This window comes from Xyrauchen texanus, chromosome 19 (genome assembly GCF_025860055.1).
Source record: "Xyrauchen texanus isolate HMW12.3.18 chromosome 19, RBS_HiC_50CHRs, whole genome shotgun sequence".
NCBI lineage: Eukaryota > Metazoa > Chordata > Actinopteri > Cypriniformes > Catostomidae > Xyrauchen > Xyrauchen texanus.
This window is the reverse complement of record NC_068294.1, coordinates 15,700,832-15,725,911: the sequence shown is the minus strand read 5'-3', so window position 1 is coordinate 15,725,911 and position 25,080 is coordinate 15,700,832. Positions and strand designations below refer to the sequence as shown.

The 25,080-nt window shown below is 37.6% G+C and overlaps 1 protein-coding gene across 2 annotated transcripts in view; it reads left to right on the top strand.

Moving 5' to 3' along the window:
- The window catches only part of LOC127660235 (phospholipid-transporting ATPase IA), a 199,093-nt gene that overhangs the window by 39,285 nt on the left and 134,728 nt on the right, over nt 1–25,080 (top strand). For both annotated transcript variants that reach the window (XM_052150366.1, XM_052150365.1), the window contains exons 5-14: nt 3,510–3,555; nt 3,664–3,704; nt 7,181–7,254; nt 12,086–12,155; nt 12,333–12,460; nt 13,027–13,138; nt 13,532–13,697; nt 22,081–22,208; nt 22,442–22,519; nt 24,442–24,530. In XM_052150366.1, coding sequence (XP_052006326.1) covers nt 3,510–3,555; nt 3,664–3,704; nt 7,181–7,254; nt 12,086–12,155; nt 12,333–12,460; nt 13,027–13,138; nt 13,532–13,697; nt 22,081–22,208; nt 22,442–22,519; nt 24,442–24,530 — 932 coding nt within the window. The remainder of the gene's footprint in view (nt 1–3,509; nt 3,556–3,663; nt 3,705–7,180; nt 7,255–12,085; nt 12,156–12,332; nt 12,461–13,026; nt 13,139–13,531; nt 13,698–22,080; nt 22,209–22,441; nt 22,520–24,441; nt 24,531–25,080) is intronic.

The window sequence follows — 25,080 nt, the reverse complement described above, 5'->3', positions numbered from 1 at the left end:
ACTTAACAATTTACTTGAAGTGAAAATCAGTCCTCCTTCCCTGTTTAATAAATTAAGCAATCACACGGTCATGCAGAACTTCTCAGGTTTGTAAATCCATAAAGATCTCTTTCTCAATGGCGATAGCGGCAGTGATGACAGTGGACTTGTCAGCTATAGATCTTGCGCTCTTCGCTTTCAAATTACGTACATCACTCAAAGCGGTTGCGTCACTCAAGGCCAGCTAGAAGGCCTCGACCGGGACATATCCTAAAGATCACACCCACCAAGAAAAAATAAATAAATCTGATTAGCTGATGAATCTGACAATCTGACTTTAGTTGCCCATTCATTTGCAGTGTTGAGGGATTCTGTAGAAATTCTGAAGGCCTGATGAGTTGGAGCACAGACTCACATGCTGCTTCGGCTAAGGAGCATGGCTTCGCATGGCAACACTTTGCTTGTAAGCATCAAAGAATAAATTCTGACAGGATAAACTTTTCGTTTTTCTCTATTTGTTTGTAGATTAAGAGTGGAAAGCGATTAAAAATACATGCAAAAAGGTGATTGAGGGTGAAAAATATTTATTTATTTGGCCCTGAGCTGGCCCTGAGAATTCACCACTGACTGCGATTAGCCCAAAAAGCGTATTGACTTTTTTTTTTTTTACTCTAGTCCAGAACTTTTATCTTATTTGGTATGCAAACGCATTCAACTATCTTTTTACATAGACATTTACATAAGAGCAACTGCAAAGACAAAACCACAAACCCTATTGGATCCACCATAGTGCTGTGACCCTGAAATCAGACCCTGATCTCCTGGTTCCCTCTAGACAGCCATCTGATCATATTATGCTGGATGCTATGGTCAGAATGGCCAGCGCAGCACTTTATACGGTGCTCTGATGTCTTGTGCAGGTCTGAGAGGTCAAGACAAGCTCTGCACATGAAGGACATTGGTAAATTCACCACTCCACTGTCGTGTTCCGCCCTGGTGTGAGTGGACTTGGTCACATGACCTTTGGCTTCCCTATTCCCTTTGAGAAAAAAGACAAGAAAAAGGCATTTCTTGTTAACTTTGACTGCCAGTTCTTTTCTTTGCATGATCATGATACTTATTTTTCTTTTTTTGTTTGTTTTTTAACTCTCAACTTAAATGTATTAGCTCCTGTTTCATCATGCTGTTTGAATGCAGTGTAGAAACAGTGCTAGGGCAAACGTTACTATAATTACTGTTCAAACTTAGGGTTGAGTTTTTTTCAAATCTCTTACCCTGAGTATGGGATGCCAGCAGGCAGTACTTGAACCACCAACTGTTTAACCCAGAAAATTGGTTAAAAGGTCTAAAAACATAATCCATAATAAGGGTATTCCATGTAGTCGTAAGATTCACTCACTACATCTAAATTAATTTTATTTATGGTATTCAAAAAGGTCAAAATGAAAGAAGCAATGAAAAAATACACACAGTCCACTTGCACAGACATTCCTATTATTTCTTCGTGAATGTCAAAGTTTGCCAAAAAAAAAACAGTGGGTACTATTTAAAGTTTTTTTACCGATATTATGCAAGGTTCGATTTGAACAGGATTGAAATCACAAAGTATGTCTGTGAAACAGGAATTTACCCAACCTGCTTGGAAAAATAGTCTCATTGTTTAGTTTTTTTATGTGTAGGTTTGGAAGCAAACAGAGCTCCAACACACAAACATGTTCTGCATTAATGCATGTAAAGCCTATGGCGTTCTAAGCTTAGTAGTGCTGGATTTAAGTTATTCACCCTCCTTTCACACTTCTGAATATCTTCAGTGCCTAATGGCATATTAATCAATCGTCCCAGCTAAAAAACAATTGTTGACAAATGGACAAAAATTTTGGCAGTGTTAGCCAAAAGTATAAAGAGCTAATCGTAGAGTAATGGAAGCTTGAACAAGATGTATATAGGCCCTTTCCCGCCTACAGTTCCAGTACTTTTCCCTTAGTAACTTTCTAGATGAAAACTCTTACAAGAAACGGAATACTTTAGGAGACTATTCCTCTCTTGCATTTGCATTCATAAAATAACCCCGTTGTGACATCATCTAGTATCAACCATATTTCTTCTGACACATGCAATTCAATAGCAGCAACAACAACAACAACAACAAAGGCATCAACATCACCAATGGAGGACACCGGTATCGAATCTACACTTTTGTTAGGGCTATTTAATATAAACTTTGGCTACATCTGAAAAAGTAGGCAGCTGCCTTGCTTCCTAATCAGTTAATGGTTTAAACGACAGCATTTCTGTATGAATGGAACTCCCAAGGAACTGGTCTATGAACATTATAAAAAACAACTTATTTCATCCTACCTCATTTAACTGCACTCGAAGGCAGCATTTTCCCATTTCCTGTGTCTTCAGGTTATAGTTTGTCATGTAAGTGGTGCCTGTGGTGCTGCTGCCGGAGTGAGAGGAGAGATGCCGCCCCTCACTACCACGCAATACTCATTTACTTAAAAAAGATGTATTGATGCAAGTTAACAGGCATGCAATAATTCACTTATGTAATATACATTTAATGATGGTTTAATTTTTAATAGAGTTCAATTATCCACTAAATAACTGAGTAATCTGATTATTTATACCAGGAAAAAGTCAATGTAATCCAGAAATCACTTTATTTTCTATATAGTCATAATACAACAGTGCAGATGTGATGAAATCTCAAAGCATTTTTCTGATAGTCACGCGCAAAACGGGTGATTCTCTTTGGATACTTTGTTTGCTATATGTTATTTCTGTTATAGGAAATGCAAAATTAGCACAATCCTCGGAGTAGCTGCTAGCAGCTAAAGGTTTGTTTACAAATGGCAGCTACGGACACCTTGCGTTCCTCAAAGCTATTTGTTCCTCATAAGGTTTTGACAAATCACAGGCTGCAACTCCTCCCACAGTCTCTTTACACCCCAAAAGTACCTAGCCCGGAGTACGAGCTAAACATTTCCTCAGGTGTGATGACGACGAAAAGTACTTAAACGGGCTTTAGTCCCTGCAGTGGGAAAGGCCTATAGTTAAGCCCTTAGGAGCTAATCAGTGTTTCTTCAGCACAAGTCTTTCTCTTGCTGTCTGTTTATCTCTGGTTCACACACACTCCGTTCTAAAATTCATTAAGTTTTTCTGGCTCAAAGTGATCCTCGATTAGAGCTGATCAAACAGCTCTTGTAATCCACAACAGTACTCTCTTCTTGATAAAACCCAGACTTATTGATAATTGAACGTATTTCTTCAGAGGTGATTTCTTTTCTTATGACTCATGGTTGAATACTTGATGTATTCATGTGTCAGGTATTCATTTTTATCACTTGACAAAGCTAACATACTGTTATTGTACACTTTGGATTGTGTTTTTTTTATTATTTATTTTTTGAATCACTAACCGAGTCTTTCTATCTGACGAACTTGCCTCTTTTAGTTTGAGATTTATTGCAATTATTTCATTTATAATGTGTTTAAAACTTAATCTGTGTTTTACATTTTCTCAGAAACGTCACAAAGCTGATAATGTTGATAACAAGAAAGAGACACAAGGTAAGGTAGATATGTTTATTCACATAAATGTATTAAATTGTTCAGTTTACATCTTCCATAAATTGCCTACTTTGATAATCTCTCTCTCTCATTCTCTCTGTCTCTCAGTGTTGAGGAATGGAGCTTGGGAGATTGTTCATTGGGAGAAGGTACTGCTGAAGATGGTGTTCCTCCAAACTGAATTCCTCACCGAGTACCTGGATGAAAACAAGTTGACACACTCTTAGAGTGAGAGATTAGAATGTGCATAAATACACCCACTGGTGTAAACAAGAGCAGGTTTGGTTTAGTAAAACAGATACAGTGCTTTGTTGTTTTTTTAAAGAGGGAGCGTCCCGCTCTGCTTTTTCTCTTGATGTTTCTCCAGGCTCTCCTTTTGGTCAAGATGAAGGAATAGACTCGTAATGAGGCCACCCCTTATGTGTGGTCACCATAGAGATCCTAATAAAGTCAGACAAAGAGCAGTTTTGCAATGTGTTATTTGCAAATAGAGCGTAGAGCTAATTACTGTGAACAGAGTCCATAATTATAAGGTAAAAGGAAATGGCTGAAGTTATAATTACCTCATGACTGGGTGCTTATTATTGCCCGCCACGTTCTGTGAGATTACATTAACCTATGCCCTCATGTCCTCACTGTGATGACTCAAAAAAAAAAAATCTTACTTTACAATCTTGTGTTTTCTAAAGCTGTCACTTGCCCGATTGGGTCAGTACTACATTTATAACATTAGTGCAAGAAAACAAGTGAGAGAGCACAACAGTTACACTGAGCGAATGAAGTATTCTAACTGATGAGTGAGCGTGATTCTATTTAGCTCACAAAGATGCGCGAGCGCATAATATACTACCTATACACAAGATTGTGCAGACACAGAGTGCACTCTCCTAGCACTGTCCTTGCTCTTTTCCAAGTGTCTTAGCAGCATCTATTACCAATGTGTTGTAAATTGAAGGAAAAAACCCACTTTATGAATTTCGTACATTCCATGTTCACGGTGCACGAAATCACCAAATGTTTAGTTTTTACATGTTGGTGAAAATTAGTAATCCACACATTGGAACACAAAGAAATCAACAGTTTCATTCAATTGGACTTAAAATCCATGTCTCTCTGTGCATATGTCTCATCATCATCTCTCTCCGTGCAGCATAGATTGTTTAACATGCATGTGCTCTCGTAAAGGGACAGAGCACAAGTTTTAGGCCCACTGTAAAAACAAAAAAAAGGAAATTTTCTCTCATTAATTCTCCTTTTTAGAGATGAAGCACCGAATGAAACGTAATCAACTTTTTAAAACCCCAATTATACATGTGCCTGGAAATCACAAGCTGCTCAGTATCCGAAATGTAAGTATACATTTAATTAGGTTACAGTGTCAAAACATAACCATTAATTCAACATGATAATGCTATTTGATATGAAAAAAGCTAGTTTACTATTGCTATTAAGCTATTATTATCAGAGCTGTTCAGCTGCAGGGTGAAGATGAATATTCAAAACAGTCTACTTCATAACATCCTCATGAAATACCAGTTATATTTCTCATTTCTGGACCGTACAGGTATTTTTGTTTTGTGCTTTGTGCATCAGGCTGCGTTGGTCTTTAGGTTGTCTGATTTTGTGTTATATACACATTCTTAATTCACAGATTAGGCCTAATATCTCCCTAATGTATATTATACCTCACAACCGATTTGGTTGCAAGTCTCTTCTCAGGGATGCATATGTTTATTACATTCAGCCAATAATCACATCTTTAACTCAGTGATTAAATCTTTGATCCTGTGTGTGAATACACTAAATATGGCCAAAAGTTGCATGACTAAACGGGTGACCGAAAACCCATCACCTGCACAACAGAACTCTTTGCTTAAAAACACATGTGTAAATGGCAGGACGGCTGAGGTTAATATGATGTATTTATGAATTTATATCTGTAAAGTGCTTATATGGGATTACATAAGGCATAAATCATATCTTGCAAATTATAAATGTGATTCAATTTAGGGGGACATTGTCTTAGACCATAATAAATTAAAACAATTATTATCTTCGGATTATACATAAAGCCATGATGGTAAAAACAGCTATTTATAAGTTTTGTGTTGGGGCCAGTGAAAATTTTGGCAGGGCCAGTAAAAATATGAAGTACTGACCAGACCGGGTCAGTAGAACAAATCATTAGCGTTGAGCCCTGCCCCCTCTTTCCAAAGACACACAAACACACAGATATGTTTGGAGGTTATAGTCAGTTATGATCAGAGATGGAGCAGAAATGTTAGAAAAATAAATATGCAATTTGATGTCTGCAAACCCAAACACTAATCTTGTACTGGTCATTGGAAGCTAGTATTCCAAAGCAACAGTAGCTAAATAGTGTTCTTGCTCAACAATAGGACTAATCTCAAACTGACGCTTTCTGCTTCTTTTTGCCCATGTATGGGCTTTCCAGTGATCTTGCAGAATGATTGACGGGCGGAAAGTGCTTCGAAGTCTTCTAAATGGCTAAACAAAAAAATGGCTGTGACCTGGTCACATTTTTCAGTGTCATTCCATAAAAAAGTCACTTACAGCACCTTTAAAGTAACTCTCCACTTCAAAATTCAAAATGGCAGCTATGAAGCAGCTTCTCCATTCCGACTAGATTTTATGGCTAATTAGATGATTTAAAATGCTAATTCTAAAAGAGAAATTTATTCATGAATATCACAGAGAATATTATGGATTAAATTGATTAATTTTAATACTAGTCTCAAACTAGGGCTTGTGTAATGATCCAAGCACATCCAGAATAAATATGCAAAATGTATGGGCAATGTCTTACATGTATATTGGCCCTAATAATATAATTTCACCAGTGGATGTTCTTATTTAGCTGCTAATTTGGTACAAAGCCTTTGAAATTGATAACTAGTTTGTGTCTTACAGGTTGTGGTTGGAGACATAGTTAAAGTAAATGGCAAAGATTTCATACCAGCAGATGCTATACTGCTGTCGTCCAGGTAGACGAGTCCACGTCATCAGTGGAGACCCTGTCAGTCCTTATGTCCCCTTTGTCAAACTCCACACTCAAAGGAAGTGATGATTCACAGACTGATAATGCAAGAACTTATCCTAAAGATATGGCCCTAAATCAGTCAAGTCAAATGCAGGGAGTCTAGAAATACAAAATTGTAAAAATGTTGCATTGAATTAATAATTTAAGTATCCTTAGTTGAAGTTGAAGTGCTGAAAATGGCATGAATGAAAAGTTGCAATCAGCGCTTCCTTTTGTGAATGTTTGTTCATTGATTAATGCTGATGAGATGAATTTTGTATTCAACATTATCCCCTTCACTGTCAAAATACATTAGCCAGCCAGGCCACAATTTCTTACATGTATATCGTCCACTGATGGTTTGGCCTGGTACAGATGGGTTTTGAGCAGTAAACGCTTGGTATTTTGTTTCTTCCTCAGTAAAGATTAAATATTTTGTGTGTCTCTCTCTTCCCTGCCTTGTTCGGTGTTCTCCTACCTTTCCTTCCTCTCATTTCCACCTGCCACCCCCTCATGTGATCAACAACCTTCTCCCGGCTTCACTCGTCTAATTGCCCTTATGCCCGGGCTGCTGGGTGAATTAAGGTGTCAGTCGGGGAGGTAGTCCGAGCAGCCAACGGAGATCACCTCCCGGCCGACCTCATCATACTATCGTCCAGGTCAGGAACCGCTCCGGTTTGCATTTGGTCCGGGTGGGAAATGGGCAGGGGGTGCACAGGTCGATAGAATCTGTTACCATATTTCGATCTCTACATTTTTTTTTCTTTTGAGCTTCATGTGTTTATAAGCTATTGGCTTTTATAGCTGATTATGCCAACATTTAGCTATGCTCTGATCAATATTGTTGGATATATGATAATTGCTGCAGATTCAGACTTTCACAGTTTAATGAATGCAGACACCTCTTATGTAGTCTCATAAAGACAGACTTTTGATTATCAGCATAATGTCTGATCCATATTGCGGCTTATTCTGGCCAAGAACCACCCCCCTTACAAAGGAAAAGACCATGTAACTGACATGTAAAGTGACCATGTGCCATTTAGGGGTGGATTTATCTAAAATTGTTGATATCACAATAATAGTTGATAGGCATGGAAAATTTGAATAGTTGCATAGAACATTTAATCTCCTCAAAATCATACTACACCCATTTAGCTTATAGAAAATCAAGCCTTTTTTAGGACCAATATACTATATATATTGCCTATAGAAAATCATGATACCCCTTTGGAATAGTCACTTTTCTTGCATCCTGAAATCAAAACCCTTTTTTTTTATTATTAAAATAAATGCAGCTGGAAAATATTAGATTGAATTTATTCAAATTTTCAGGGTAGAACGTGACAAATGGTAAAGATTTTTACTTTCTATTGTCACTTTCTATTGTCGTAATTATATCAGATATTTAAGGCTGTCAATCTATTAAAATATGTTTAATCTGTCTATTTCATCGGAACAGCGCTCTACTCCGCTCATTTCGGTTTTCATAAACTGCATCAAAACAGATGGAAAATGCAAACATCTCTCAAATCTGCAGTGATTATATGATATAGCAACTTTTCTCCCACTTTATAGATGATATCATGTATAGACGCCGCTAGCCTGTGTTAAGTTCTCTGCATTAAATGCGTTAATGGACTTGGTTAATCATATTTAATTAATCACAATCACACATTAAAAGTTGACAGTTCTTGTATTTAAAAAAAAAAAAACAGGAAGTAATTTGCCTAATACTGACTTCAAGCATACCTGGTTCTTCTCATCATTGGAGCTATGTTGCCCATTAAAGTTCGGTACAGGTGTCGGAACCGCCATCAGCTGTCCATGCAGCATATCGTTTGTGTGTGCAAGGAGAAATTCCTGGTGCTGTTTTGACTCCCTTACACATTTTATTAGCTCTTCGTTTGTTCACAGCTGGTGAAAATACCACCATTTCTCCCAGCAGCCAGCATTGTTTTGGATGATCGTCAAGTTCCTTCATAAAAGCTGTCTAATCAGGTTGTAATTTTTCCCTGATGCCTTTGGTTTTGTATTGTTAGGTTCGGTGTTAAAAATGCCAGTGTGAACGCTAAGTGAACCAGGAGTAAATGTATCATTTTCTTTTTTGGTCCGGACCAAGAGAACCGAACTACAAGTGTAAACACACCCTTAGGGTGCTTACACTAGCACTTTTGGTGTGCACCTGGGGGCGAATGACGTCTAAGTTCGGTTCGATTGGATAATGTGAACGCTGTTTTCCAAACTCTGGTGTGCACCCGCAAACTACACCTGGGTCCACTTGAAAAGGTGGTCTGGGGTACATTTCATGTGAACTCCAGTACGGTTCGCTGCTGATATGAACACAATCATAGAAGTGAACCGCTTGTGATGACGTTTAATTAGTGTCTTTGCACAATTATTGTGTCCAAATACACAGCTTTCAGAGAGCAGCTCACATTATTTACATCCCTTTTAATGCATCCACGGGCTCGTGGCAAACAAATGCTAATATTCATCACATCATTGCACATTCAATGCATCCACGAGAGACAAACACAAGTGTTGATCTGTGCTTGGCAAGTTTTCATGGTAAATCCAAACAGACAACCTTTAATACTTCACATAACACAGTGATGTCTTCTCGGGTTGTTACGTAGTTACAGTGGTAAACAGCTGCCGCTTGTACGCACATTGATAACCACGTGATCGGACCGTGGTTAGGACCCAAAAAATATGATGTGAACAGAGACCAGCGGCGGCAGAGGGATGAGGGAGGAAACGAACTCTTGTTCGGTCCAAGCAATTGAAACAAGTGTGAAAGCACCCGTATGCCTTTTGTTTTGTATCTTTAATTTTGGTGTTAAAAATGCCAGTGTGAACACTAAGCGAACCAGGAGTAAATGTCCATTTTCTTTTTTTGGTCTGGACCAAGAGAACCGAACTACAAGTGTGAACGCACCCTAAGAGGCGAGATTCTTAGGGTGTTTTCTGACCTGTAGACTGTTTGCTTTGTTCCAAAATAGGGACTCAATTGTTACAATGTTGCCTTTTCTTCTTGGTTCAGTTCACTTAAGCAACATTTCAAAACAAACCAAAACTATGTCAATAAAATCCACTTATTGGTGACTATGTTTGTTCTCTGATCCAGGATTAAGCTCATCCATTGATATACCTGTTTAAATTATATGCCTGCAAAAAAATGTGTCAACCATTACAAATGTTAGAGAATTTTTGAGTGTCGCCAGTTAGAGGTTGTGCTCCAAATACAAATTATCCATCACTCGGATAGATATGTGTTGTAAAGATTCCGTTATGGTTATTTTTATCTGTCATTAGTTGCTTTTGCATTATTTATCCATTGAAACAAGCTTTTTCTCAGATCTCTCTCTTGCACATACACACTGGCACACAAACACCAGAGTAAAAAAAAAATATTTGTCAAAAAATTGCTAACGTAATCCTACCCATGTTCTGCTGCTATCCAAATGAGAGAAATTATCTTACTAAAATTACCTCAGGAATTATAAAACAGCTCCTATTTTGAACGTGCAATTATATTTAATATAGTTGCCAAAATGCTACATCCACGTTTTAATGATGAATTACAGAGAAGTGCTGATTCACAGATGTCTTCTCCAAAGATCCCTCAGTTATGTTCATGGTTTTTATAGGGATATTGTTTAGTTCGTTGGTTCGGTTTGCATTCTTACCTCAAGCAAACTACTCCAGAGTTTGTTTGCAATCGGTCTGAGACAATCTCGTTCAGGCGGTCTTGGACCGATTGTTTTGGTGCGGATCCGAGTGTGATTGCTGTATTCATATACGCCTAAATGAATTGAACTATGGGAGAAAACGCGGCAGGTTCAGAAACAAATGCTCCAAACGAGCCAGGTGTGAAAACACCCTTAAATTCAAGCACCAAAAAATTAATTGACTGGACTGTTTTCTTAGAATACAACTCTGTCCAACTTCCAGCTGAAAATACTGATGAGGCACTTTCTGTAACTGCAGTATCTAGACGTTTCTAATAAACCACTGCTTTGAGCAGTAAATGCTTAAGCATCTACACAGAAAACAAAGCACTTCTCTAACATGACTGGAGAAAAGGCCCATTTTAATGACTGTAAATGTCACAGCTGTTGGCACAATGCATGGATTCAGCAGGACCTCGAACTCTGATGTGACTCCCTGCATGCTGTCTAACCCAATATCCACAATGTACAGTATTGTGATGAACATTCATAGTTATTCACATTGTTCTCTATGCATCATAGCCATGAGATATTTCTATATCTTAATATCTTGCAGTTTTACTTCTCAAATAAATGTAAAGATTTTTTTTATATTCTGACTGGGAAACAAGACTGGATTGCTGTGTACAGACAACAAGCAGAGCATACTCCTCTGAAAATCTTATTTTTCTTTTAAATATAATACCGTCTTCATTTGTGCGCTCTATTGTTCATGAATGATGAGATGTGTAACAGCTTTGGCCCTGTGTGCTCTCTGTCCTGCCTGGTTCTTCTCAGTATTAACGCTGACTTTTCATTTGTCTTGTTTGCTGCATCTTTCCTTTTGTTGCATGTTAGTTGGATGTCACTGAAAATAAAAACAACAGAATGCACAGCCTTAAACAAAGATGTCAGTGTTGTGCATTGATTGAACGTTTCCTAATGCCTTGGTACAAAAAGAAAGATCTATTTTAGTCCCAGGCCCATTTAAAACATATGATGCCAAGCTGATTACCCTGACTGAAATAAGTAAAGTTTTTAACAGAATACACCTTTTTAAAAGCACTTGACATCAAGGCATCTTTGGTTGTCTGGCTGTCATTCCGCTTGGTTTTGTGACTTCTGAATCAAAATAGTTTGTGTGATGTTACCCGACTTTATACAGTTTTTCTATTTTTTGTTTGTTTTACAGTAGAATTTAGTTACATATTTTTAAATCACAGTTTATCATAAATGTTGATATGTTTCCCCATTAATTAAACTAGGTTAGGCTATATTTGTTTAAACTTGTAGCATAAAAGGATGGTTCACCCAAAAAAAAAAAAATATTCTGTCACATTTTAATTTACTCATGTTGTTCTAATCCCATTAACTTGCCCTCTTATGCATGACACAAAAAGAGAAAATTGTATAAATATCCCGGTCAGTTTAGCTTGTTCATGGTGGTACACGTGTTCACAAGATAACTTCCATTGATTTTTACATTGTTTAGCTATATTCATTGAAACATCTCCTTTAGTGCTTGTAAGAAAGTCATACAGGTTTTGGAATGAAATGCGAATGAGTAAATTATTACCTCATTTTAATTTTTGGGTGAACATTTGCTTTAACTGCCCACCATTTAATGACACTTGCATTTCTGATAAATTGTCAACATTTATTATACAGACATTAAAATGTTTAAACAAGCAATTAAACATTCTGCTGTTAGAGTCAGATACTTTTGTTACAATATATTAAAATGCTGTTTTTCTCATAATGGTGCCATTTATTGTAGTGAACCTCAAGGAATGTGCTACATAGAAACCTCAAATCTGGATGGAGAAACAAATCTGAAGATCAGACAGGTGAGCTTCTGTCTCTCATTTTATATTACTCCTGCTGTTCATGTAATGTCACTTACCTTCCGTAATACAGCTATGTTATCAGTGTGAATTTATATTTTTGTCATCAGATTTCATGAATTGAAAGCTCTACATTTATATCCAGCTAGAGTATTTTTGCAATTTGTTTTGTATATGCAGGGTCTACAGATCACTGCAGAAATTAAGGACATTGACAATCTGATGCGTCTCTCTGGACGGATGGAATGTGAGAGTCCCAACAGACATCTGTATGAGTTTGTGGGCAATATTCGCCTGGATGGACACAGGTGAGAGAGATTCTTTAAAGGGTAAAGTTGCTGAGAAAAGTATTGGAAAAATCTGTTAAAAATGAGTCAGTCAGGCCCATGCTGCCTACAGACTTTATTTCATTAGCCTGAAATATTGATGAGTGCAATATAAGTTAATTTCAGCAGGGTGGATTAGATTGAAGTTTAAGAATAAAAATGTCTCCCAGATCCCTTCAGGGAAGTTTAATGGAATATTCTGTCATAATTTACTCTCCCTCATGTCAGTACAAACGCTTAAGACTTGCTTTAAAGCACATAAAGTGTAACACAAAAGGAGATGTTTTAATGAATGTCCCAGTCAGTCTATTCAATACAACAGCAGTTGAAAGTGACTCATTATAAAGCTTAAAAAACCCAAAAGTGTCCTTAAAGTAGTCCGTGCGACTTGTGCGTGTTCACGTGAGAAAGTTGTAGGTTCATATTCTGCTAAGGATAACTCATGAGCTATAACCATGTTCACTTGGGGTTGCTTTAGGGGGACTGTATCAGTGTAGTGTACATTATACATTTAAAGGGCTAATTAGGTATGTTTGGTCTGTATTTAGCACTGTTCCACTGGGTCCAGATCAGATCTTGCTGAGAGGAGCTCAACTCAGGAACACACAGTGGGTGCATGGTATTGTGGTCTACACAGGGCATGATACCAAACTCATGCAGGTGAGTAGGCCATAGTCAGTTCCATTTTTAACACGCAACCATGTTTGTCAAATCCCAAATCCTGCCAATTTCACCCAAAAATTATGTCATTAGTTATTCACACTGATGTTATTCCAAACTCGTATAACTTACTTTCTTCCATGGAACACAAAAGGAGATGCAAGGCAGTGTCAATCTCAGTCACTTTCATTGCATCTTTTTTCATAAAACTAAAATTAATGGTGAATGTGGCTGAACATTGCACCTAACATATCTTTTTGTGTTCCATGGATGAAAGTCATACAGGTTTGGAAAGACACTAGAGTGAGTACATTTTGACAGAGTTTTCATTTTTGGGTGAACTGTCCATTTAATCCAAAAATCTCCAAAGTTTTGGCCACCTGTGTCCTCCAGAACTCCACACGGCCTCCTCTGAAGCTGTCCAACGTGGAGCGCATCACAAACTTTCAGATCCTTGTGCTTTTCGGCTGTCTGTTGGCCATCTCTTTGGTGTGCTCCATCGGCCAGACCATTTGGAAGTACCAGTTCGGAAATGACGCCTGGTACATGGACCTCAACTGTAAGAACTAGCATCTTCTTCTTTGTGTCCTGCTAGAACGCTTGCGCGTCTATGTGTGCTTATTCATTTTTTTATCACCTTTGTTAATGTCAGTAATTTTCGTCCTCCCTCAGTGTAAACAAATATGCATTGCATATGTGAATATTTGTCAATAAAAAGCGAAAGGAAAGCCTTTTGCTTTTAGTTCTAATATGCATAGACGCGTGACTGTATAAATGGTTGAATATCACAAACGCTGCTGTTCTTTTGTTTTTTCGTTCGTTCTGTTATCGGCTTCCTTTCTAACATTCTGTTTGGTTTGTGTTTTTTGTTTCTTTGTTGTTGTCATTTTCTTAACAGCTCCAGGTAACAACCATTTAAAACCCTTGGCCATCTGTGAATGACCCCTCCTTACTAACCCCTAACTGAAGCTCAGCTTTTGCTAAGCTTCCGAAGCCACTTATATGGTTGCCCTACTTTGAGAGGGTGATTGCAGAGGACCACACACACACCGGGAATCCAATGATAGGTTTTCCCCTTCCAGCTCTACACTTTGTAGATCCTCTTAAAGGGATAGTGCACCCAAAAATGAAAATTCTATAATTTACTCACCCTCATATTGTTCCAAACCCATATGACTGACTTTGTTTCTGTGGAACACAAAAGGTGAATTTTTCAAGAATATCCTGGCCACACTTTTCCATATAGAATTTAAGGATCCTCTTTATATTTGGTGTCTTTGACTATTATGTTCTTTATGGTTACATTGTAATTATGATGTGCATAGGTGTTGCATTATACTTGCATTTAAAGTACATGCATTTAATTACATCTGTAGTTACATTGTTAACCCTTAGCCCTAACTCCTAATCCTAACTCTACACCTAAACCTACCCATACCTTAAACTCAGCTGCAGCAAATGTGAAGAACAACATGTAGTTACTCAATAAATAAGTTTGTATTGTATGTATTTTAATGTTAGTACATAGTAGGTAAATGCACCTAATATAAAGTGGGACCAAATATAAATATTGAAATATATTAAAAAGTAAAAAAAGCCTTGATGCGTTTGAAAGTTCATGAGATAGTAGCTATTCATGAATGAATCAATCTTTTTAGTTGGTTCTTTTAAAAGAATTGATCGATCCAGTTCACTAAACTGGTCTGAAAGATTTGTTCATGATACATTCATGTTTCTTTCCTAATGTAACTATTATATTGTCTCAGAAGCCTTATAATGTTATACATTGACTATTATGTGATACATTTATAGTGTTTTTTTGTGTGTGTGATTTTGAAACTTGATAGCCCCAGTTCCCCTTTACTTTCATTATATGGAAAAGAGTGGCCTGGACATTCTTTAAAAAAATCTCCTTTTGTGTACCACAGAAGAAAGTCATAGGGGTTTGGAATGACATGAGGTTGAGTAAATAACAGAATTTTCATTTTTGGGTTAACCTCTTTAAATGCCTGATGTAAAAAATGTGCCTACCCCTTCCTTTGTTTTGGTGACACGTTAAACACTTCTCAAGCTCCAGCTTCAGCCGCAAAACTGCCCTTTCACATGTGTCTCTCAAATGAGACACGACAGTATGCACACATGGAGCGAGTTACCCACAGGACCTATCAGAGCAAGAGTTTGATACATGTTCCCTTGTTTAATGTAAAAGCCAGAGGAGCCTGAGGGACAAACTGACATTTTTTTTAAACACCCCCACCTCCACATCCTCCTCATTCTGCTGTGTTTGTTTTACCGGTGCTGACAGACTGGACAAAACAAAAAGGAATAAAGGGCAGCAGCTCTGAGGAGATGAGCCAATCCATGCTAATAGGTTTAATGTTTAGACTGGAAAAGTAAGACATTAAGAAATAGAACATTGCCATTTATTTTTAATGAACAGTGATAGAGAGAAAAATTAACAAGAAATTCATTCTGAGCCAATTTTGCGCACCAACAAAAGATAAAGGGCTATTAAATTTGTGCCAGGAGCCACTTGCAAATTGATTAACTTGTCACCACCACCATTACTATTTATTTCAATAGGAGGGGCTGTTTGTGTCCAAATCGATCCCAGCTTGTTTTACGGCCTACACGGTTCCCTTCTTGGTATGCTCTGTAAGTTCTTGGAAAAATGTCTGTGTTGTCTTCAAATGCTGAGACGCAGAACACTACTGTGGACTCTAGGTTCAAAGTGCGATCGTTCACATCGAGCACAAGTATTTGTAAGGAAGTAATGATGATGTTGGGTGCCATTTAAGGGAACGGTGAGGTCATAAAGCAGGTATTCATCATGAAAGTGATTATTCCTCAAAAGGAGGGAGACTCATTCAGCTACTTTCATTTTTTGCTCTCCAAATGGAACCGTAAAAGAGAGAGGTGGCATTGATTTGTCTGTTTACATGGTATTACTGGTTACATCTACTTCATAAACAAAGGACACTTCCTGTCCTTGAGTCAGGGGTATGATTGGATTTTTTAGTTTTTGTGCCGTTGGACCAGTACCGATTGTAAAGGAATCAATGGAAAGGAGGAGGCGAGAACCGGCTTGTCAATATAAATAATAGTTTAATATAAAACTTAAACAAAAGACAAACACACACATGACTGACATGTCTGTAAACGATCTCTCTCTCCCGCACGATCCTCTGCAGTCGACCTTTATCCCTCTCGGGAGGCTTGATTAGGATCACGACCCGGCCCCGCCCTCCGCCCTGCCACACCGATATTCTAATGACAAGAATTGAAATTTTTAATGACGTTTTTTGGGTAAAAGAGATTTGTCTAACTCTCAGAGCAAGTGTGTGAGAAAACCAAACATACTGCAATAATAGGTAAAAAAACACTCAATTATATCTAATTGACCAAACTGCAAACAGAACGAGTTAAGCATGTCTGTACTGTAACTTGTTTCATTTGTAAGGATGTCCATTAGGCTTAGGATCAAGCCTTTTTCATGCATCAATAATCTGAAGATTTTCCAGATGATTATTGATATATAGTAGAATATTTACTCTAGCAATCAGTGGATGATATATTATAATGCCTACACAATGTATTTTCAGTTGGAAGTATGTTGTTGTGTGGTTTGACAGCTTGAATGAAACCTCTTCAAAGATGCATACAGTGGAATTGCATAATAATTTCTAATTGTTCAGTTTGTGCAGTTAAACCAGTTTTGTACACTAACCTGAAAACTCGTCAGCTTCACTTTCATTATTGAAGTAGTACAAAACGTTTGTAACTTTTGTGTGTATGTGTCCTGTGCAAGGAGCTCTAAAATACCCAGCCTGTGTTGTAAAACCTGTGCCTTGCGACCTGCTTCAGTAAATGATATATCACCCCCTTTTGGTCTCCTAATGCTATTACACCAGACATTCAACAGAAGCACACACTAGTGAAATCAGAATTCTAATTTAAATGTTGGCTAATGTTAATATATCGATGCCTCAAAATTATGCTAACATAAAGAATCGCAATAGTGTTATATCGTGACCCAGATATCAATGTTATATATAGCCAGGTCCCAATTGATTCATACCCCTATATGCTGGACATTAGGGCACCGTGATTTTTATTTATTTTTTTATTTTTTATTTTTATGCATTTGGCAGACGCTTTTATCCATAGCGAATTACAGGGGCAATTCCCCCGGAGTAACCTGGAGTTAAGTGCCTTGCTCAAGGACACAATGGTGGTGGCTGTGGGGATCGAACCAGCGACCTTCTGCTTAACAGTTTAGTGCTTTAGCCCACTACGCCACCACCACTCCAACAGAAAAGGACACATAAGAAGAACCGTAATGAGCAACAGAATATAGCCTAACCTAGCAATATGTGTGTGTTTGAATTGAATTAATTTGCACGTTTCATAGGGGTTAACAGAGAACCAGGCATAAGCTGAGGGAACCGGATGCACACCTTCCTCTCATTAGTCTGAGCGTACCACACTTCAAGCTGACGAGTAATTATTCATCATTAATAATTAATTTGACTTTCTACTCCTGTGATATTTTACTCTGGCTTCTGTCCCAGTCTGTATCCAAACCAACACACATGGCTTTATGCAGATGGGGCTCCTCAGGACTTGAGTTGCAGTAATTTTTTTTGCATTCACGCCACCTGCAACAACAGTCACCCATGCTGAACTCCTGACCGTGAAATAACAGGTAGCAGGTTTTTTGCCGCACAAATGCTGATGGATGACTTGAGATGTGCTGACCCCGTAGCGTGCTCCATATCGCATCTCCTCGCTGTGTGATGTCATTGGGCCCGAGTGTGCCTGCTGCATTTCTTGTTGCTTTAGGATGCAGTGTAAATTCAGTGTTATAGCATGCTGCTGTGAGCATGTCTAATGGTAGATATAGTGATTAGAAGACTTCAGTGATGTTGGGTTGGCCAATATAAAGTATTTAAAAATTTATATCTCAATATTTTTTTACCTCTTTGATGATTTTAGTTAAACTTGATCTTAATATTTATGTAAATATCTTAAAGGTATAGTTCACCTAAAAATTAAAACTCTCATCATTTACTAAACCTCATGCCATCCCAGATGTGTGACTTTCTTCTGCAGAACACAAAAGAAGATTTTAAAAGAACATCTCAGCTCTATAGGTCCATACAATGCAAGTGAACGCTGATCAGGCCTTTTGAAGCACTTAAAGGCATCATAAAAAAAGCACTGAAAGGCATCATAAAAAAGCACTTAAAGGCATCATAAAAGTAATTCATATGTCTCCAGTGGTTTAATGCATATCTTCTAAAGCAATCCAGTTGGTTTTGGGTGTGAACTGATCAAAATCTAATATTTTCATTGTACGTCTTGACAGCATTCTTCTTGGCGATCATGATTTCAAGCTTGATTACACTTTCTATAGTGCCATCTAACGCTCTGCCCATGTGTCAAACAGTAAAAAAGGAGTTATAGTTTGGTCCGTTCTCTCCCAAAACCAACTGGTTCGCTTTAGAAGACATTGATTAAACCACTCAAGTCATATGGATTACATAATGCTGACTTTATCTCTTTTTTTGGACCGTCAAAGGCCTGATCACCATTCACTTGCATTTTATGGACCTACAGAGCAGAGATATTCTGCATAAATTCTTTGTTTGTGTTCAGCAGAAGACAGAAAATCATACACATCTGAGATGGCATGAGGGTGACTAAATTATGAGAGAATTCACATTTTTGGGTGAAAAAGTTATTTAAAAAGGTTAATTTATTTTTCTTCAATCTGAGGAACCATCATTTCAACCAAACAGCCATTGTAGCCCATTAGATTCTGAATGATTTTGAATTAAAATGCAGTGTTTAAGTTAAAATTGATCACGACATGTTTTCCTTTTTATTTTGAAATTTTTGCTAAATGAACACAAGAATTATATTTTTTATATGCACCAATATAACAACATAGCAGTGATACACAGCAATATTTAGCTACATACATTTGACTAAAGTTAGAAAAATGCCATACAGAGACTTTTGTGAACATTTGAGTTATGACGTAAATTAATCTTTGAATTGAAGTTTAAATCAGAGATGCTATTAAAACATACTTGACTCAAGTCTTGTATTAACAAGTCATTGAGTTGTGAAACGGGAGGATCATCAGTCCAGTCTAATGACGTTATCTTTAGGAAGCTTCATTTAAAAAAGCATTAAAATCATGATATCATGAAAATCAGTATTGTGATATTTTGCCAGCAGAAACATTGTGGAAAATATTGTGAATATTCAATATCGCCAAGCCCTAGTTTGGTGAAGCATTTCTATCTGATTGATATTGAATGCACAAAAAACAGTTCGGCTTCATTTCAGTCTTGGTGTTTGTTAATTAACTTATCTTTAAACTTTAGTCTAATCAGCTTTAGACTTGAACATTTTATCTAACTAACTTTGAAAATTTTCCTGGATACAGTTTTGTCTAGGTTTAAGGTAAAATATCTCACAACAAGTAGGAAATTGTCCTTTTAATCGAAGGTCAAGAGACAGTCAAGCTTAGTTCATCGTCTTTGCATGGCTTGCTTATACCATGGTTCAGATAATGAATCATATTGAACAGTCGGTGACCTTTCAAAATGACCTTTTATTGAAATACCTCAAAATTTCACCTCTCTCTGCCCGGCTCCATATAATGGTAATATGCTTTGGATTGAGTCCCTCTCCTTAACATTGAAACATCCAAACTGATTGTCTTCCTTCCCACCACTAGCCAGAACCTCTTCCTCTCTCTGAGTCAATAACAATAGTAGTTTTCTCTGATTGCCTAGCCTCATTTGTTCTATGTTATGGTTTGGGAAAAATATCCCTCTCCTCACTGCTCAGAAAGAGCATTATTGCATTCTGCGGACCCCCAGGTAAAGCTTTTTAATTGAGCTTAAAGTCAACATGAATTCAAAATTGACCCCATTTACTTTCTTGGTACACATTTCAGTTCTTACTGTGAGTGATTCATTGGAGCACAATTCTTTATAAATATCTTATGTAATCATTCATTAAAGGGGTCATAACATGAGGATCCAAATTTTCCTTGATTGTTTGACACAGGCCATTTTACTATAAAAAGTTTGCATATGACTGCCTCCAGCAAGACATATACATCTATTTTTTGTCATTGCACCTTTGGCCTTGCCCACTGGAGCTCGGTCACATAGACGGTCACATAGACGGTCACATAGACGGTCACATAGACGGTCACATAGACGGTCACACAGACGGTCACACAGACGAACAGGAGAGACATTGGCCAGCCATGGGAGATTCATCTACAGCAAAGTGGACTTGCAACGGACACCTTCATGTGGATTTAAATGTTTTTCTACACTTTATTAATGACTTTGACCAATATCTTGCATCTTTTGCCACTTTTAAAAGACGCAGTATCAAGTTATTAATCTAAAATGAGACCATCTTGTTTCATTCAGCTGCACAGCTTCCTGTTTTGAAGGCGTCGTGGACCATTTTTGGACCCTTCTGTGCTAATATTTAATTGTTGGTCTTTTGTAAACATGCACTAGATGGATGTCTTTGATTATTTTGATGCATTTCCGGTGATGCGCGCCACGTTTTAAGAGCTGTACAAGCGCAACTTTTAAAAACACATCTCATTCAGCTGCCTCTGCTGTCTGGGAGAAATACTTGCCGTTCTGTGTGTAATCAAACATGGAAGATGTGAGATGTCGCTACGGTAAATAAAGACCAGCATCTCTGGGATGTTGAAGCAGGTTGAAGCACCCAGATAGAGAGCAAGAGGCAAGGTGGAAAAAGATCATATATTATTAAATGATGACTGTTTTGGTGCAAAAAAAACTTTACAGACATTATAAGTGGACCTCAGGAAAGATGATAAAATTATCAAAAATGAGTATGTCATGACCCCTTTAAAATGTTATAACTTTCTTCACCTCTCAGCCAACCTTTCATTCCAACTAAAGTCACATACTGTAGGCGAAGTCGCTTAAGTTATTTAGCATTGTTTTAGGCTACTGTGGTAGATAATGGCAACTTTCTAAGATCTTGCAAATAGTTAAAGATTTATTTAATGCTGGTTAATGTAATGAAGTTTACAGCAGTAATTTCAAATAACAATAGATTTGAAAAAGAAGCATTAATATTAGGATTCCTCAGTGTTATTGAGGGTGAACTTGTCCTTCAACCTCCACGTCAAATAGATTCCTCAAATTGGGCGCCAGCTGTATTTTAAGAGGAAAGTAGTGTTTCACAATACAGTAAACTACAAACTCGCATTAAATTCTGGCTCCATTCTAGTACGGATCACAAACTTTTCACAATCCAATTAAATCCCGAAAGATAAACTCAAACTCCGCCCTTCATGAATATCCTGTTTCAGTCACAATACATAAGTAAAATGGGTTGCAAATGCAGTTTCATGTTGACTTTAAATGTGTGAGCTGTCTTGTGTCTGTGGTCTTGTTTCTATTGATTATCTCACTTTTCTTTATCTTCGTGCTTATGTGTCTGTTGAATCTGTTTGAGTTTGTGATTATGACCGGAATTCATGATCACCCACCCCAGTGCATTGTGGGAAAATCAGTTGCTTCGAATCTTGCACATGTTGCCCAGGCTGCTGTTCTGATGTCAAAGATTCTTTTTTTTTAACCACTTCTTAGTTCAGCCAACTGAATTGTTGAAGCCCTAATTGGAGTTGATGTAAATTGAGAGTTTTAGTAGAAGAGATATGTTTGCTTAGTTTGCACAACGCTGGCACAACACTTGTGGAGCTTTGTGGAAACATTGCATATTAGACGAGATGAGCTTGTGGCATTATCGTCCATTCATCTCCCCTACCACCCCCATCATGCTCTTCACCACCCAAAAAAACTGTCTCTCACCTTACTACCTCTGTCTCTCTCTCTCCTCTTCCTCCCCCACTATTTTTCCAGATGGTGGAGCAGCTAACTTTGGCCTGAACTTCCTCACCTTCATAATCCTCTTCAACAACTTGATCCCCATTAGTCTTTTAGTGACTCTGGAGGTCATCAAGTTTGTCCAAGCTTTCTTCATAAACTGGGTGAGTGTGAGGAAGACAGAGCTCCCACTGCTCTGCTGTGATGAATCTGCTGCTTCTGTAATGCATGCAATTACAAAAAATTTTCCAGGGCCGCTCCCAGAAAACTTCACAGCCAAAATGAATGTGGAGCTTTATACACACAAAAAACAACAAAAAAAAATAATAATAAATAAACAATTATAATAAAAAAGATTGTGATCACTGATTCTGCTTGGTGACTTACTGTGTTTTAGGACACTGACATGTTGTATGAAGCCAACAATACACCAGCTATGGCTCGCACCTCAAACCTGAATGAAGAACTCGGACAGGTACTCCTTATTGTCACAAGCAGAAATGCACCTTTTTTTTTTTAGGATATTCAAGAGAAAATGGATTATGTTACTTAGACATATAATTGAAACCAAAAAGTGCAAATTGCAAAATGCAAATACTGGATACTATACTATAAATACTATAAAAATACTATAAAATCACCCTTAGTTCCCAACCAGGGCTGGACTGGGAAGAGAAATCGGCCCGGGATTTACATGGCAACTGGCCCAACTGGTTGGGGGTCACTGTCCTTTTCTGCATATCGCGGCGCCGTTTTGTGGTCCCTTCTGCATAACGTACTGGCTCATTTTTGCTTAGCACGTTTCGCGGCCGACCCACCATCACGCTCTGTTCTCCCGATCGGCTCCAAAGTGTGTCGGCCCACCGGGAAAATGCCCGGTATGCCATATTACCAGTCCAGCCCTGTTCCCAACATCTATGATTTTGTTTCATTCTGAGGAACACAAAAAGGACATATTAAGCAGGATATTCACTGCTCTTTTCTATACAATGGGCCTCATTCATGAAACACGAGAAGAACAAATTTTTGTGTAAATCCTTCATAAAGCCGTTCTGACGGAAATACTGTACGTATTTTCAGAACTTTTGTTGGTACAAAAAATGTACACCTGCTCCTGACCACTTGTAAATTGTAAGACATCCAAATGTTTTGTTCTTTCAGGCAAACTGCCATAACTACACATTGATAGAAGTGAAATTAAATAAGTAATGAAACATTTACTAATAATTAATTGAAATTAACATTAAAAAATAAAATTAATTAGTAAAAAAAAAAACTTTTCTTTTTAAACCATAGCCTGCACTTATTTAGAAATGTTTCTTTGCTGCTTGCATTTATTTTTTTCAAAGAATATTTTTTTCCCAACTCTATTTATCATTTTTCCCAGCAGAAGTGCTTGACATCGGGTGAAATCTGCATGTAAAGACGCTGTTTGGTTTTTTTAGTTTTTTTTTTAGGTTTAGGTTTCATAATTTAGTTTAGGCATCAGTAAATCATGCTCAGTTGATAACGTATGGTCAATGCTAATGCTGTTAAATCTATAAATAAACATTTCGGGAAGATGCATACTCAATACAATGGAGGAAAAAAACTGAAAAAGCCTGCGCCGGATAGCTTGCAAATCTGTTATATCTTACAGCTTTCGCTCAAAGACCTTCTTCAGGCATTCTATGAATTTCTCAGAAGATTTTTCCAGTTGCAAGTATATCACTGATACCATCATGATTCACTCGAGAAGTTTCACCAATGATGCTAGCGATGCTCTGCTCTGTGAACTGTGAACTGTGAAGAGAAGGTTAATGGTGGTGGACATCCTCCTGCTGGCATGAACTGAACATGTTTTACACTCACGTCAAACCATTTTTATTGACTTTTTGAACAGTTTGATTCACAAAAGAGCATGACATTAAAAAGATGTGATTACAGTAAGTCCTCACTTTCTTGAGATGCTATTGTGCTTGCTAAATCTCAATTTTACAATGTGAATGGCGTGGATTATGATAATTGTTAATGAACAGGAACACACACCCTTTTTACAAATGTTTGGAATTCACTAACATACACATGTTTTACTAACAAATTTGGGGAGCACGAAGGGTTTGTGAATCTGGCAGAAAGGAAGTTCCATTTTATTTGCAAATTACTCCAGATTTACTAATATATTTACAAAAGTGTCATGAATGAGGCCCAATGACATTAGACAGTGACCAGGGGCTGTCAAGCTTTGTCACAAAACTTTGAGAAAAAAGTTCTCCGATGTCATAATGTCCAGCATAGTACAAGTTGCATTGAATGTGTATGAAGGGAAGATAAGGTCATCAAGTAAATGATGACCTTATTTGAATTTTTGGTGAAATATTCCTTCAAGTTTTGTTGCCCTCTAATTCCTGAAACCAGGTGAAGTACATCTTTTCAGACAAGACTGGCACCCTGACCTGCAACGTCATGAAGTTTAAGAAATGCACCATTGCAGGCGTGGCCTATGGGTAAGGCTATGTCACACACACACACACACACACACACACACACACACCCTGCATTGCTTTCATCATCAGTAGAGTGTACATCTGGCTCTAGCTGTCTTGTCCTCAGCTCCCTCGTTAGCAGCTGCCTCGTTGCTTCCCTGCTCAACCAGAGCCATTCTATAAATAACAGACAGGGAATAACAGACATCCTTTATTCATGCCTTTACACATACAGAAAATAACAGTATATTTCAAAATGCCTTTTTGTGTAACTTGGGGTGTTTTTATGCGTTATGATTGTATGTATTAATTTATGTGTGTGTTCTGTAACTAGACATTTTATGAGTTCAGCATTAGACACAATTGCATTTATAAGATTAATGGTTCTACTGAGGTATGTGTGTGTGGATCAGAATTTGCCCTTAAATAGTTTTTTGATGGATAGGTTTACACCAGGGGTAGGGTTGGGGGATAGAAAATATTATTAGCGCAGTATAAAACCAATAGACATTAATGGAAGTCCATCCATGATAGAAAATACAACTGTTTGTGTGTTTGTGAAGAAATGTTC